At 38.7% G+C, this 14,623-nt stretch overlaps 2 protein-coding genes across 4 annotated transcripts; one reads left to right on the top strand and one right to left on the bottom strand.

The window, feature by feature from the left end:
* The first annotated feature begins 2,447 nt into the window (after positions 1–2,447).
* Positions 2,448–8,063, top strand: tmem150c (transmembrane protein 150C). 3 transcript variants are annotated; one of them, XM_044174894.1, is made up of 8 exons: positions 2,448–2,679; positions 3,107–3,190; positions 4,542–4,595; positions 4,681–4,716; positions 4,814–4,881; positions 6,127–6,254; positions 6,374–6,551; positions 7,426–8,063. In XM_044174894.1, exons 2-8 carry the CDS (start codon positions 3,117–3,119, stop codon positions 7,632–7,634), a joined length of 747 nt encoding a protein of 248 aa, XP_044030829.1. In that variant the 5' UTR covers positions 2,448–2,679; positions 3,107–3,116; the 3' UTR covers positions 7,635–8,063. The 3 variants fall into 3 exon arrangements, with proteins under 3 accessions (XP_044030829.1, XP_044030828.1, XP_044030830.1); XM_044174893.1 differs by having other exon boundaries at positions 2,449–2,679; positions 3,069–3,190; XM_044174895.1 differs by lacking the exon at positions 3,107–3,190 and having other exon boundaries at positions 2,450–2,679.
* Positions 8,064–9,529: 1,466 nt separating this feature from the next.
* enoph1 (enolase-phosphatase 1) lies at positions 9,530–14,569 on the bottom strand. Its single transcript, XM_044174892.1, has 6 exons — positions 14,232–14,569; positions 13,332–13,433; positions 12,140–12,342; positions 11,649–11,781; positions 11,372–11,495; positions 9,530–10,559 (listed from the first exon to the last, which is right to left on the bottom strand). The coding sequence occupies exons 1-6, from the start codon at positions 14,313–14,315 to the stop codon at positions 10,420–10,422; spliced, it is 786 nt and encodes a 261-aa protein (XP_044030827.1). The 5' UTR covers positions 14,316–14,569; the 3' UTR covers positions 9,530–10,419.
* Positions 14,570–14,623: the final 54 nt, after the last annotated feature.

The following is a 14,623-nucleotide window of genomic DNA, read 5'->3' as shown; positions in this document are numbered from 1 at the left end:
CCGGTGACTGTGGAGGCCAGGTCATCTGGCGCAGCACCCCATCACTCTCCTTCTTGGTCAAATAGCCCTTACACAGTCTGGAGGTGTGTTTGGGGTCATTGTCCTGTTGAAAAATAAATGATGGTCCAACTAAACGCAAACCGGATGGAATAGCATGCCGCTGCAAGATGCTGTGGTAGCCATGCTGGTTCAGTATGCCTTCAATTTTGAATAAATCCCCAACAGTGTCACCAGCAAAGCACCCCCACACCATCACACCTCCTCCTCCATGCTTCACGGTGGGAACCAGGCATGTAGAGTCCATCCGTTCACTTTTTTCTGCGTCGCACAAAGACACGGTGGTTGGAACCAAAGATCTCAAATTTGGACTCATCAGACCAAAGCACAGATTTCCACTGGTCTAATGTCCATTCCTTGTGTTCTTTAGCCCAAACAAGTCTCTTCTGCTTGTTGCCTGTCCTTAGCAGTGGTTTCCTAGCAGATATTCTACCATGAAGGCCTGATTCACACAATCTCCTCTTAACAGTTGTTTTAGAGATGTGTCTGCTGCTAGAACTCTGTGTGGCAGTGACCTGGTCTCTAATCTGAGCTGCTGTTAACCTGCGATTTCTGAGGCTGGTGACTCGGATGAACTTATCCTCCGCAGCAGAGGTGACTCTTGGTCTTCCTTTCCTGGGGCGGTCCGCATGTGAGCCAGTTTCTTTGTAGCGCTTGATGGTTTTTGTGACTACACTTTCAAAGTTTTCCCAATTTTTCGGACTGACTGACCTTCATTTCTTAAAATAATGATGGCCACTCGTTTTTCTTTACTTAGCTGCTTTTTTCTTGCCATAATACAAAGTCTGTTCAGTAGGACTATCAGCTGTGTATCCACCTGACTTCTGCACAACACAACTGATGGTCCCAACCCCATTTATAAGGCAAGAAATCACACTTATTAAACCTGACAGGGCACACTTGTAAAGTGAAAACCATTTCAGGTGACTACCTCTTGAAGCTCATCAAGAGAATGCCAAGAGTGTGCGAAGCAGTAATCAAAGCATGTTCAGATGGATTCTGACTTAATAGCTTTCAGGCTACAGCTATTCTGCGAGATGAAGAGCCAATGCAGAAGATTAGCAAAGTAACAGAATGCACATTGAAACAACTGTTCAAGTTTATTGAACTTGAACAGGTTTAAATGCTGAAGGTTTAAATGCTGTTTCAAAGCCTTCTCCACACAGAAATGTTGAAGCTTTTATTTATTTATTTTGTTGTCCTAAAACAGCCACAACAGCAGCTTTGTGAGGCAGAGTAGTTAGGCATGTCATGGCTTTAGCTAAATGCTAATGTTAGTATGCTAACATGCTCGCAGTGACATTGTTATAATGTTTAACCTTGTTCAGCATCTTAGTTCAGCTTGTTAGCATGCAAACATTTGCTAATTCACCAATGTGAGTACAATTCATTCTGAGGGGACCATGAATGTATGAAAAAAAAATTATGCCAAACATTCAATAGTTGTTGAAATATTTCAGTCTGGACCAAAGTGTTGGACCGACCGACAGAGATTGCAGCTCACTATGTATTTTAGCTACTTTTTATTGTATAAAAGGAGCTAAATATAGTCTATCAGCTAAAGTTTTTATACCATAGGTGGTACATTATATCCCTCTTTATTTAAAGAAGGATTTACACAGTATACATGATAAGATTATAATCTTTTAAAACAAGCACAAATAGACATTTTGTTTAACTCACAAAAAGCTGTCGCTGTGTATATAGGAGTCATCTGTGTTTATCAATGCCAGATTATTCTGCCCCCCCGGGCATTTGCTGTTGAAGTTTAAGTATATTTTGATGCTAAAACTTTTGTACTTTTACATAAATAAGATTTTGAACGCAGGACTTTTACTTTACGAGTATTTTTACACTGTAGTATTGCTACTTTTAATCAGGGGTGGAAGAAGTATTCAGATCCTGGTAGCAATACTAGTCTGTGAAAATACTCCATTAGATGTAAATCCTGCATTGAAAACATTACTTAAGTACAAATATGTATTATCATCAACAAAATGTACTTAAAGTATCAAAAGTAAAAGTACTCATAATGCTGAAAAATTACCTCTGTGAGTGCTTTACTATTATATATTGGGTTATTTTTACTGCATTCATGTGTAATTAACATTTTACTGTTGTAGTTGTTCGTGGTGGAGCTGATTTGAATTATTTTTTTATACTGTTGGGTAGTTTCATATATTTTACTTACAAAACCTATTATGAACTTAGAAAACATGATGCATTATGTTTCATTTGTATGTAAAATCTGAGGCTGCAAAGTAACTAAAGCTGTCGTAGTGAAGTAAAAAAGTACAGTATTTCTCTCTTAATTGCTTTTACTGAAGGATCTGAATACTTCTTCCATCCCTGCATGTATACAGGATACTGTATTTATTTATTTACTGGTATTTTTGAAGGACAGGCGCACAACCCGGAAGTCATGTCCTTCCAGGAAAACGACGACGAGTTTATACCTTTAGTAGTGTGCGTTAGAGCTGTTAACGATTTACGATCGATCTGACATTTATTACCGACCATAAATACAGAGAAAGTAAATGAGAACTTAATATTTACAGTCTCCACCTACAACTGAACCGCGGAGCGCTTGGACCTGTGACAGGTTACCCACAGGACGGACAGGTACGGTCGACAGTTTACGACAGTTATGCTCTATTTACAAACCGACGACAATAACCTGTTTCCATGGTTTCCTACCGTTAATATTTACGTACACGTGGAAAAGTGTTTCTTTTGACGCGTCTAGATGCTTGCAAGATTTGTTACATAACCAAGAAGTTTTAAACCCAAATCTCGCGAGAGTTTCCGCAAATCCAGGGTTACCATCTAGACTCACTTCCTGTATAATGCAGTTCGTTAAATACATATCAAAACTACATAGAAGTACTGTATGATACAGGTGAACTAAAGCCTGAAATGTTGATGCTGATGTGTGTAAATGTTGTGCATTTCCCACCATCTCCCTGACCACAATACACATCAAACATATTTACCAAATTAATGTCTTCCAGACAAACCAACACATTTTCTTCTTCTTCTGTGGTGTCAGAGGAGACAAGATGTGGATTTGTAGCCCGTGGGCTCTTCTGCCTCCCATCTACTCTGTGTTCACTGCTGTGGGACTATGGGTGGTGTAAGTTCTGTTAATTATAGGACTATATTTAACTACCTTTAACTATCAGTTTGACAGCACAACAGCTGTAAGAAAATAAAACCCACATCTCAAGCTATTTTATATAGTGTGTAGAGCCCGACCAATATGGGATTTTTGAGACTGAAACCAATTTTAGAGGGGAAAAATTCACCGATTACAGATATGGCAGTCGAAATAGTGAATTTTTGAGCTGGAATGAAAATAGACCTTTTCTATGATATGACTATGCAAAGGTACTCAGAAGGCTGCTTTCTTAAACAAATAACTTTATTAAAGAATATTTCTGTTAAAAATTCTTTAACATATACACATAATTTAACAGATACATTGTCAACCTATTATAGAAATTTTACCACAAGCATTTTTGTCTGCATTATATACCGGAAAAAAACAGTTTTCATATCAACGCATATCATACAACATATACTGATACCGATATAACAATACAATTGTGATATGCCAATAATATTGGCCGTGCACTCTAGTAAAGTTTTAGTGTCAGTGTGGATCTGCTGTAGCAGGAAGCTTTGGACAGGAGTCAAACAGCTTTTCTTCATCTCCAATGTGAACTAAATACTGAAGTTAAGGTGCACTTTTTGAGCCAACAACAGCACCTGAGAGGTCCGATTCACCTGGAAAATGTCACTGAAAGAGACACAAAAAGACTACAAAGAGACGCAAACGACTAGAAAAAGATGCAAAAGGACTACAAAAAGACAAATGACTACAAAAAGATGCAAAAGGACTACAAAGAGACAAATGACTACAAAAAGATGCAAAATGACTACAAAGAGACACAAACGACTACAAAAAGATGCAGAAAGACTACAAAGTAACACAAAACAACAACACAAAGATGCAAAACTACAAAGAGACTCAATAGACTACAAAGACTCAGATAACAAAAAGACTACAAAAAGAGGCAAAATGACTACAGAAATACACAAAACTACTATAAATATTCACAAAATGAGTGCACAGACTCAAAAGACTACAAAGAGACAAAACAACAACAAAGTGACGGAAAACAACTACAGAGATACAAAAACGACTTCAAAGACACAACATTACTACAAAGACACAAAAATAACTACTAGAATGCACAGAACAACTACAAAGATACAAAAATGACTTCAAAGAGACTCAAAACAACTATAAACACGATCCTGTTGTCTTTCTGTGTAGAAGGGGTGGGAGGCCTTTTACATATCTGTGCCCAGGGGCCCATTTTCATAATTAATTAATTTACATAATTAGTCCATGTCAGTCACACATACACCACACTGTATATTATAATTCTATTGATCTTTATTATTTATCATTTTAATAGATACTTTTTAGCTGTCCGTGATGAGATGATAGCACCTCTGGGTTCAAAATACAGGTAAGATTTAAACAATATTAAGTACAGCAAATAATTACTTTTTTATATTTTTAGATTAAACTTATCTTTTTAAATTTGTTTATAGGAAAATAAATGGATCCTTTTATCCTCCCTACATTAGGTACATACTCATAATTTCCTTTTAACAATAAAAGTATAGTTATTGTTGTAAACAATCTTTATTTTTGAACAGCAAATACAAATGTCTCCCCTTTCAGTATTGCAGGCAACTCTCCACCAGCCAGCTGCATCTTCAGCGAGGTCATGAACTTGGCTGCGTTTGTGGGTAAGAGCAGTGTTGATCATGTAATACAGTTATTAGATCTCACAAATGCAAACACTGATATTTAAAGGATAAGACTGACAATATTCTATATTTTTCTTATTGTCAACAAATCCCATGAAAAGACCAAAACCAACACTGTGCTAGTCCGTCTGTCAATACTTTCTGACTTCCTGTCTGTGGCTCTCAGCCCCCAAGCCCATTGGTTGCTACTGAAGACGTAAATCACAAATATGTAGTTTAATTTTTTTTAAAGGCTAAATAATTTCCTAAAAAGCTGGTCACTTTAGATTTTAACAAACGTTACTCAAACAGGAGGAAATAGCGCATTTGTTGGGGACTATTTTCAGCGGCGGATTAATCCACATGTGGTGCTCTAGTGAGTATTTGAGGCAGCAGGACGGTGTGTGTGGGACTGAGTCAGAATAAACTACAGTGTGTGTGTTCATGGTAAAGAAGTCGTAAAAAGGTTTAAGTCGTAGTCATCTGGACACTGTTTTCCTTACATTTTAGTGAAAAAAAGAGAACCCCTCTTTGAACAGAAATGGTGGTCTGAGATTCAATCTGCCCGAAGTCTATCACAGTGTATTAGCACCTTGGTCACGCCAATCATATGCTAATCAGGTACTTAACAGTGATGAGGGAGGTGCAGCCAGATAACAATAGGCCTGATTACTGATTACTGGGCCATCTTGGAAACAATTAGGTCAGTTTCAGGTGAAACTAGCCAATCAACAGATACTCAGGTAGATTCCTTCCTGAGGGCAGGGCTTATGTAAGACAGAGTAGAATTTAAATTTCTAGTTCCCGTCCCATTTTTTCGCAATTGAGAATGACTTCCAGATGGGAGCCGAAACATCTTGATTCTGAAAACAGTGTCCAGATGCCTACGACTGAAACCTTTTCTACGATAGAACACTCCTGGACGAATGAAGGACTACACCGTCCCATGGTAAAGAAGGGACATGTCACCCAGTGCAACAGTGCGGCTCATTGATGTGTTTCGGCGGTTTAAGATTATTTTTTGGGCATTTTTGTCTTTATTGGACAGTAACAGCTGTAGATAGAGACAGGAAAGGCAGGAGAGAGAGAGGATGACATGAGGCAAAGGGCCCCAGGTTGAACCAGAGCTGCTGCGGTAAGGACTCAGCCTTCATGGTACGCACTCCACCAGGTAAGCTACTGTGGCGCACCTCATTGATGTGTTTTAATCTGTTTTTGGACAACAAAATGTGTTCTCTATTACAGGGCTCATCATTGCCGTCCTCAGATACCTTCAGCTGAAACACATAATAGACAAAGTGTGGCTGAATGTCGGTAGTCTGGTGATTTTCTCTATTGCCTGCTTTGGAATGACACTTGTAGGAAACTTCCAGGTAACATACACCGCTGACAGACACATGTATTTGACAGTTTATCGATGGACTCACCTACAGGTTCTGTTCCAGAGACTTGACAGGTAAAGAGTGAGTTAATTGATTGATTTTGGTTTTAGTTATTCACTCAGAAGATGATCCACAACATTGGCGCCTTCCTGGCATTTGGACTGGGAATGTTATTCTGCTGGGCGCAGTCCTATATTACCCTGAGAGTTAACATAAAGAATGAGGGGAGGAAGGCTGCCATCATTCGTTTCCTGCTGTCTGGATCCATCACTGTCTGCATGATAGCCTGTATCCTTTTACTCACACCAGTTTAACAGAGTAATGAACATATTTAAAACGCAATGAGTTTTCTTGCAAAGATATTCAAAGCAGCAAATCCCGGAACCATCAAACATTTGATATTTTTACTTGAAAAATTACTTGTCGATTGATCTTGTGTTGACTGACTAATTCATTAGGCAACTTATCAATTCAGCTCTAAAACAATATATATTTATAAAAAGGAACAGTTCAACATTTAGGGAAATACCCCTATTCGCTTTCTTGCCGAGGGTTAGATGAGAAGATCAATACCACTCTCATGTCTGTGCGGTAAAATATGAAGCTACACTCAGCAACCGGTTAGCTTAGCTTAGCATAAAGACTGGAAACAGGGAAACCATTAGCCGTTACACTTCAGTTTTTGTACAGATTAAACAAATGAAATATAACATGTTAGCTAGTTATCTTGGATTTTGTTACCTTCAGATAGAGCCAGGCTAGCTGCTTCCTCCTGTTTCCAGTTTTTATGCTAAGCTAAGCTAACCGGCTGCTGACTCTAGCTTCATAATTAGTATACAGACATTACATGTGGTCAGTCTACATTTTAAGAAGAAGCAGGAGCTAACTGAGGTCGTTACAGAACTACTTATCCATAGCAAATTAAATACTACAAAGTATTAATATTTATTTAACTAATTGGTTGTCGATTGACTAATCGTTTGATCGACTAATTTCAAAACATTTGCCCTCTGCTCTCAGGCTGGATGGACTTTGTATCTGCGCAGTTAGTGAATCCCACATTTAACTAGATGCAGATTGTGCTAGCAGAATATGAACGTGTCAGTTCACAGGTTGCTATGTTCTGTTTTCATGGCCTGTAATCTTAACTCACATGATGCAGACTTCTCCCTGATGTCTCAGCGCCTCCACATGCAAGCAGCTCAGTGCCAGTGGGCGCTGGTCATGTTCTTCCTCATCTTCCTCGGCACTTTTGCCATCGAGTTTCGTCACAGCCGCTTTGACTTAGTGTGCACGGACGACTCTGAGCGTCCATTAAGCCAGGGAGAGACTTTCTCTGAAGTGTCCAGGTACGTGCCGGACCAACTGTAGGGATGTTACACTGTCTCACGTTTGAAGATGCTCAGCTATAACTGCACGAAACGACGCATGGATCGACAACGTACTTTAAGATGAATTTATTCCATCAGAGCAAGCTTGCAAATGTTTTTGTTAAGCTGCTGTTACCATTGAAGATCACCACTATATGTTACGTATTTTTTACCTACAAGCATTTAAACAGTTTCTTAAAAGCTACACCAAAAATCCTTTTCCTTTGTATGCAAGTATGCTTTGATGAATAGGTTTTGACATTTTTGAACACCTATTTTTATACTATTACAAACTTCGAGATTATTTTTGTAAATTTTCAAATGTTTTAGTTTGAGTCCATGGCTGTTATGACTTTAATGCAATTCTTAAAATGCAAGTTTGCATAGTATGCTATCAGTATCAATAAAAACACAGCAAAGTTTGTCTAAAGTGAGGTTTGTGGATTATTCAGAGTAACTGGAACGTTGTTTTTGGAAAGATGTGAACGTAAAGACTGGAAACTGGGAATCAGCTAGCCTGAACCAATATGTTTTAGGTTCAATTCAATTCAGTTTTATTTATATAGCACCAATTCATAACAGAAGTTATCTCATTGCACTTTTCTTATAGAGCAGGTCTAGACCGTACTCTTTACATTATTTACAGAGACCCAACAATTCCAGTATATTGAGACTGATGTGACTACAAACAAACAAAGACCAACAAAATAAATAAAAGGAATTTGCCAGCAGCCAGTTAGCTTAGCTTAGCTTAGCACAAAGACTGGGAACGGGGGAATCAGCTAGCCTGGCTCTGTCCGAAGATAACAAAATCAGCCTACCAGCACCTCTAAAGCTCACTAATTAACATGTTATATCGCCTTTGTTTCATCCTTACAAAAACCAAAGTGTAAAACCGACAAGTTGTGGTTGTCCACAAATTGTACTGGTAGGCTGACTTTGTTACCTTCGGACAGAGCCAGGCTAATTGTTTCCCCTGGTTTCCAGTCTATATGCTAAGTTAAGCTAACTGGCTGCCGGCTTTGACTTCATATTGGACAGACAGAAGTGTGAGTGGCATCAATCTTCTCATCTAACTATTTCCCAAAATGTTGATCTATTATTTTAAACAACCTCCATTGTACTGGGATGGGGCGGCACACCTTTCTTGGCCACTATTTATAGAAAACATTTTGGGAAATACGCGTATTTGCTTTCTAGCAGAGTTAGATGAGAAGATTGATACGACTCTCATATCTGAATGCTAAATACGAAGCTATCGCTAATAGCCGTTTGGCTTAGCTTAGCATAAAGACTGGAAAATGGGGAAACAGCTAGCTTGGCTCTGTCCAAAGTTAAGAAAATCCACCCACCAGCACCTCTAAAGCTCATTAATTAACACATTATATCTAGTTTCTTTAAATTTAATCATTTATTTGCTTTCTTGCAGAGCGTTGGATAAGAAGATTGATACCACTCTCATTTCTGTACGCTAAATATGAAGTTACTGGCAGCACCCAGTTAGCTTAGCTTAGCATAAAGACTGGAAACAGCTAGCCTGGCTCCATCCAAAACAAAATCAGTCTACCAGCACCTCTAAATCTCACAAATAAACATTATATCGTACGGACGTCGCAGTAGTATCACTCTTCTCATCTAACTCTTGGCAAGAAAGCGAATAAGCGTATTTCCAAAAATATCAGCATTTTGGAACATAAAATCAAAACTAGGATCTGTATGGCTCAACAGCACTAGGGATAGCTGAAGAACTTATTTTAGGATTTTCGTGAATTGACCCTTTAACAGTTTTATATTTACAAAAGTGTTTTTCCAGCTTTTCCATTACAGGGAACATCAAGTATTTTTTAGACACAGTCGAACATAAACATTTGGACTGAGGGAGTAGACAGACTTCTGTGTGAGACAAGGCATTTATTGGAAGCAAGTTTTTAGATTTCGTTTCCTGAATTATACCAATTATATTTCACACAGAAATCATCAATTTGGCAATTTTTAGGTAACTTTCCAACACCAATATTACAGATGATCAACGAGGATGGCACATTTAAATAGACACTATTCACCTGCGAGGGGAATAATTAAGACATTCAAACAACGTTTGAAATGAGAATTTTCTGTCAGCAGCACGACTGCCGGGTGCATCTATACTGTAGTTCTACTTTCTAAAACATTAACAATGTTAAACGGTTCAATCACTGGATAAAACTTCGTACGTCTGCAACACGTGTATGTGTAGAAGGAGAAAACGGCACATGAATGGAAAATGTTTACAAAACGGTGACAAATACAACATACACACATACAGTTGGAAAGTTTTGACTAACATCGGAGAGTTTCAGAACTGGCAACAGAATACGGTTCATCTAAAAGGTAAAAAGGTAAGGTAGCTTTACAGCTCATGTGCAGTTTTCCTCAGGCTCGTTGCTTCTTTTAGCGCTGCACCAACAGCTTTTTCGTTCTCTTTCCAGTCATTCAAATGGTCCAATGAGAGTAATGTTCCATTTGAGTTCCTATTACGCTCCGTAGAGCTGTTTCCATACATGTGAAAGGCATCCTGAAAGACCTGGATAGATTAAATTCTTACAGGCTTGGACTTCAGTAGCCCTACTTGTGGCTAACTGTAGTCTCAGCAGCCGCTCCTACACTTCTTGAACTGTCAACGTGGAACAAACAAAAACATCAGAGTTGCGGGGAGGGGGAGGGTGGGGGGGACAAAGAAGAGAAGGAACAGGTCAATTATGAAATGAAGTCAGAGAAGTTCTCCCCATCTTCCTCCACGCTCTGTGTTAAGCACGTCTTTTCAGTTCAAGTTGGCTAAAGGATGTAATGAGGTTATAATGGGCTCTCTCGTCATCTGTCAGCTCCATGTTTCCAGGCCTGACCACCAACGTCACGTTCACCCCGGCTTCTTCAGCTGCTTTAGCCTCTGTAATGACAAATCCATGAGTGAATATATATATCCTCAATTTAATCCCACATTAATAGAGCCTTACTGCAAAGTGAAATGCATTTAGATGTTTTTTTTTGGCATGCCGTGCCCATCAAACTAAATGTAATCTAGAACGTCTGGGCTTCCAAAAAAGATTCCCTGTGGAGATTTTGACCACTATTAGCACTATGGAGCCATGTTTTCATGTGTGGGTCCCTGTTTTGTTCCAGCCAATGGCTTCACACTATTCCACTGATCAACAGGTGGCGGTAACGTGCCAAGAAACACACTAACGCGCCAACAAAGCAGGAAAGAATAAGACCGCAAGCCAGTGAACACGGACGCAAACAATGCAGGTTTCAAACTTTAAAAATAAATCTGCTTTACAATATGTTTCTTAAACCTCAGGGATACACACAATGCGTTTTGGTGAGTAACACTGAATGTGAACAGAAACTTTGTTTATGTGAAAACTCCACACTAAGACTAAGTTTAACAACACTAAGAATCTACAGCCATGCTATCATCAGCTTTGTGAGGAGGTGCTTGCATGCTGATGTATAGCAGGTACAATGTTTAGCGTGTTTGCATGCTAACATTTGATAATTAGTACCAAACACAAAGTACAGCTGAGGCTGATGAGAATGTCAGTAGTTTTGCAGGAATTTGGTCATAAACAGAAATAGAAATTTTAATCTTAGAAGGTTTTTCACAAAGCATATAGAGGGACATAGAGGGAACAAATCCTAACAGCTACGTATTTCCAGTGCACAAGACTGTCTAAAAAATATTATTGCTAGCATACTTACCTCGAGTCACGTCCGTCAAGAATGTGATTTCCTCAGGTTGACAACCAATCCTCTCAGCAATTCTCTCATAGCTTTTGCCGTCTACTTTAGCTCCTATACTGGTGTCAAAGTGACCATCAAATAACTGAAAGGATTTTTAAAAAACATCTCATTAGCCACAATATCCATAACATTACCAGCATGAGTTTACAATTTAACAAATTAAAAGCCAGAGTCTATGTTGGAATGGAAATATCTTAAGTATTAAATTCATCATGAGAGAGGCGGCTGTACTTACATCTAAAACATCTCCTTCGACAGAGTATCCAAACAGAAGTTTCTGTGCCTCCACGCTTCCAGAGGAGTAAATGTACACTTTTAGTCCTTGTCCTTTCCATCTTTTGATGGATGGAATTACATCCTGGTAGACCCTGTTTGCAACAAGACCACAATCAGAACATAAACCTAATTTAATTACTTTTATAAAGCTTATTGACCCTAAATAGCAATTCAGCATTAAAAAAAAAAGCTACTCTCCTGGACTTGAAGTTCTCTGTGTGGAACACAAACACACTTTTCAATTCAAACCATGTGAGTCATTATGTCTTCCAACTTCCCAGTTTTAAATGCAGTAATGGTGGTAATAGATGTTGATGAGCTGTTTGGGTACATGCAGTATTCATGTTGATTGTGTTTCTGGAAACCGTGCCAAGTCATTACTGCAGTTTGAACTGAGCATCTGTATAAATGTATGAATTTTGAAGTGAGGAAAATGATCAGTGTACTTACTCGCCTTTGATTCTCCCAGAAGCATAAGCTGCTCTCCACATGTGACCTTGGAGCTGTTTGAGTGCTGTTGATTTCCTGTCTGCAGCCATCTGCCACAGCACATTATCCACGACTTCCCTAATGGCCTTCTCCTCGTCCGTGTGAACCGTCTGGTCCACGGTGTGGACAGGGCACGAACGATTCTGTTTCATGTCCTCTTCAATCTGCCACGACAGTCAGGCTTTTTAGTAAAGTGAGTGTTACAGCATGTTCTGTGTCGTCTTTGCCTAAATAACATTAATGATCAGGTGGAGGTCAAGTGCTTCAGTAGGTTTTGTATCACAATTATTTAATCCAGAAAATAAATCTGGCTTATTTGTCGTCCACAGGTGTATTTGACATATTATTACCACAAACCTTATAACATTTTTTAAGTACAGCAATATAATATTACATTTCCGGCTTCAAGTCTCAATAATTTGAGCAAAACGGACGTTAAACTTTTTACTTTCTGCTCTAATTTAACAGTGTTTACATCCATATTGTTTGTAGAAAATATAATCCTTTTTACACATAGTCCCCAATTTTAGGGGGACCAAATGTAATTGGACAAATTAACAAACTTAAATTCACCATATGTAAAATCTGATTGCAAATGCTTTGCAATACTATTAATAAAATACAACAAATCCATCATCTGAACAAATCACCAGCAATGAAATGATACAACAGGAAATAGGCTCATTTGAAATAAACAATTCTCTACATAATGTAATGCCGAAAAAAGGTTAGTTGGAAAAATGTATATACATATACACACACAGTATATATACAGTATATACACTCACCAGCCACTTCATTAGGTACACTTGTACAATCTAATGTGATCCAACACAACAGCTCTGCCATAAATTCTGCCTTTACAAAGATAACAATGTTCGGTTTTGATTGACACTGTCAGAGAGGTATTAATTTAACTATTGAGGTTGTAGTTTGCAGTGGTGCTGAACTGGACCGCATTACACTGAGAAGTGTTCCTAATATTTTGGCCACCGCATTTACATACACGAGGGGGGCAGAATACTAGAAACACATGTCAATATAATGAACTCCAGTACAACACCATCACCCACTACGACCTCAATAATACACATAAAGTAGAATTATTACCTTTCTGACTGCATCAACATAACGTTATTGAGGACGACGTTACCTGTTTCTTTAGGAGATGGACGTCTTGTTTGCACTCATCTTCTTCCCAGTGAGTGGACAAGTAATCCTCAAGATGCTCCCTGATGTATGGAAATAAGATGTCCTGAAAATGACAAAGTAGAGCCATTAGGTGTGTTTATCAGAGGGTTTTTAGAGAAAAAAATTAATAAATCAGACACGAAATGTATTGGTTGGTTCGTATTTATGTACAAAATTAAGATTGAAAATATATTATTATTTTTTTATGCCTTTGGTGCAGAATATTTCTGATTCTGATTAGTTAGTTCCCATATTAACTGTTATGCTGCGTTCACGCCATATGGGATGGATAGTAAAGACAGGTACGATTACAAGGTTGATGTGTGAGAGCATTTACAGTATAACACGATATCCATTAAATTTGGGATTAATTACTGTACATTCAACTATTATTTTTGGCTGACATGAGTTGTCCATGTTTGTTTGTTTGTTTATCAGGCACTCCCTTATTATAAAAAAGTCAGTTTCCCAGTTGATGTTGACGGTAATGTTATTTACAGGTAAGAAACTTGTAATTACGATAACTCCGATATGACCTGAACGCCGCATATCGGTCTGTTTTTAGTAGTGACTCTAAAGATTCGGACAATTACATTTTAAACAAGTTGGTTATCTAAAGCGAATAGAAAGGGAATAATGAAAAAAGACAGCAACGAAGTATACAAGCAGAAAAGACAAATAGCGTTACGTTGAGGTATGACTCTGCTACAATGGTCAAGCTATGCTGGTTTAGCTAGCTGCTACTGGTGACAGGCATCTGTTAGCTTGGCCGTGGAGAGTCGTTGTTGGGCGCTACACAATTAGCTAACGATGCTATTAAATCAGTATGCTGAAAACAACATTTATGTCTAATGTGACTTACCTTTACAAATGTGATTGGTGTGGTTGTTCCTTCAATATCCAGCAAGAGTGCACTGGTACAAGCAGGAATTGAAACAGTGGCCATTTTTAGGAGAGTCTGCAGCTGGCTAGCTGACGTTAGCTTAATTAGCAGCACCACAGTGTTAAAAGCCAGGCAACGCTGCTCCTCGCTGGTTCGCTAACAGGTGACAGGTGAAGCAGAGCAAAGATTACCTAAGCGCTAAGACGTGTACCACCTGGTTAGTTGTTAGCCACTAGCTAGTTATGCTTGCCATCACCTCGCCGCTAACACTGACTCGACTCGAAAAAAACAGTGAGCACACATGTTCGGAGCTGTCACTTCCGCCTCCAGCTCGGTGGGTGGCGCTACCGAGCGCGTTTCTGCAATTGCGA

Source organism: Siniperca chuatsi, linkage group LG18 (genome assembly GCF_020085105.1).
Source record: "Siniperca chuatsi isolate FFG_IHB_CAS linkage group LG18, ASM2008510v1, whole genome shotgun sequence".
NCBI classification, from domain to species: Eukaryota; Metazoa; Chordata; class Actinopteri; order Centrarchiformes; family Sinipercidae; genus Siniperca; species Siniperca chuatsi.
Note: the sequence above shows the minus strand (reverse complement) of the source record. Positions and strands in the feature narration are given on the sequence as shown.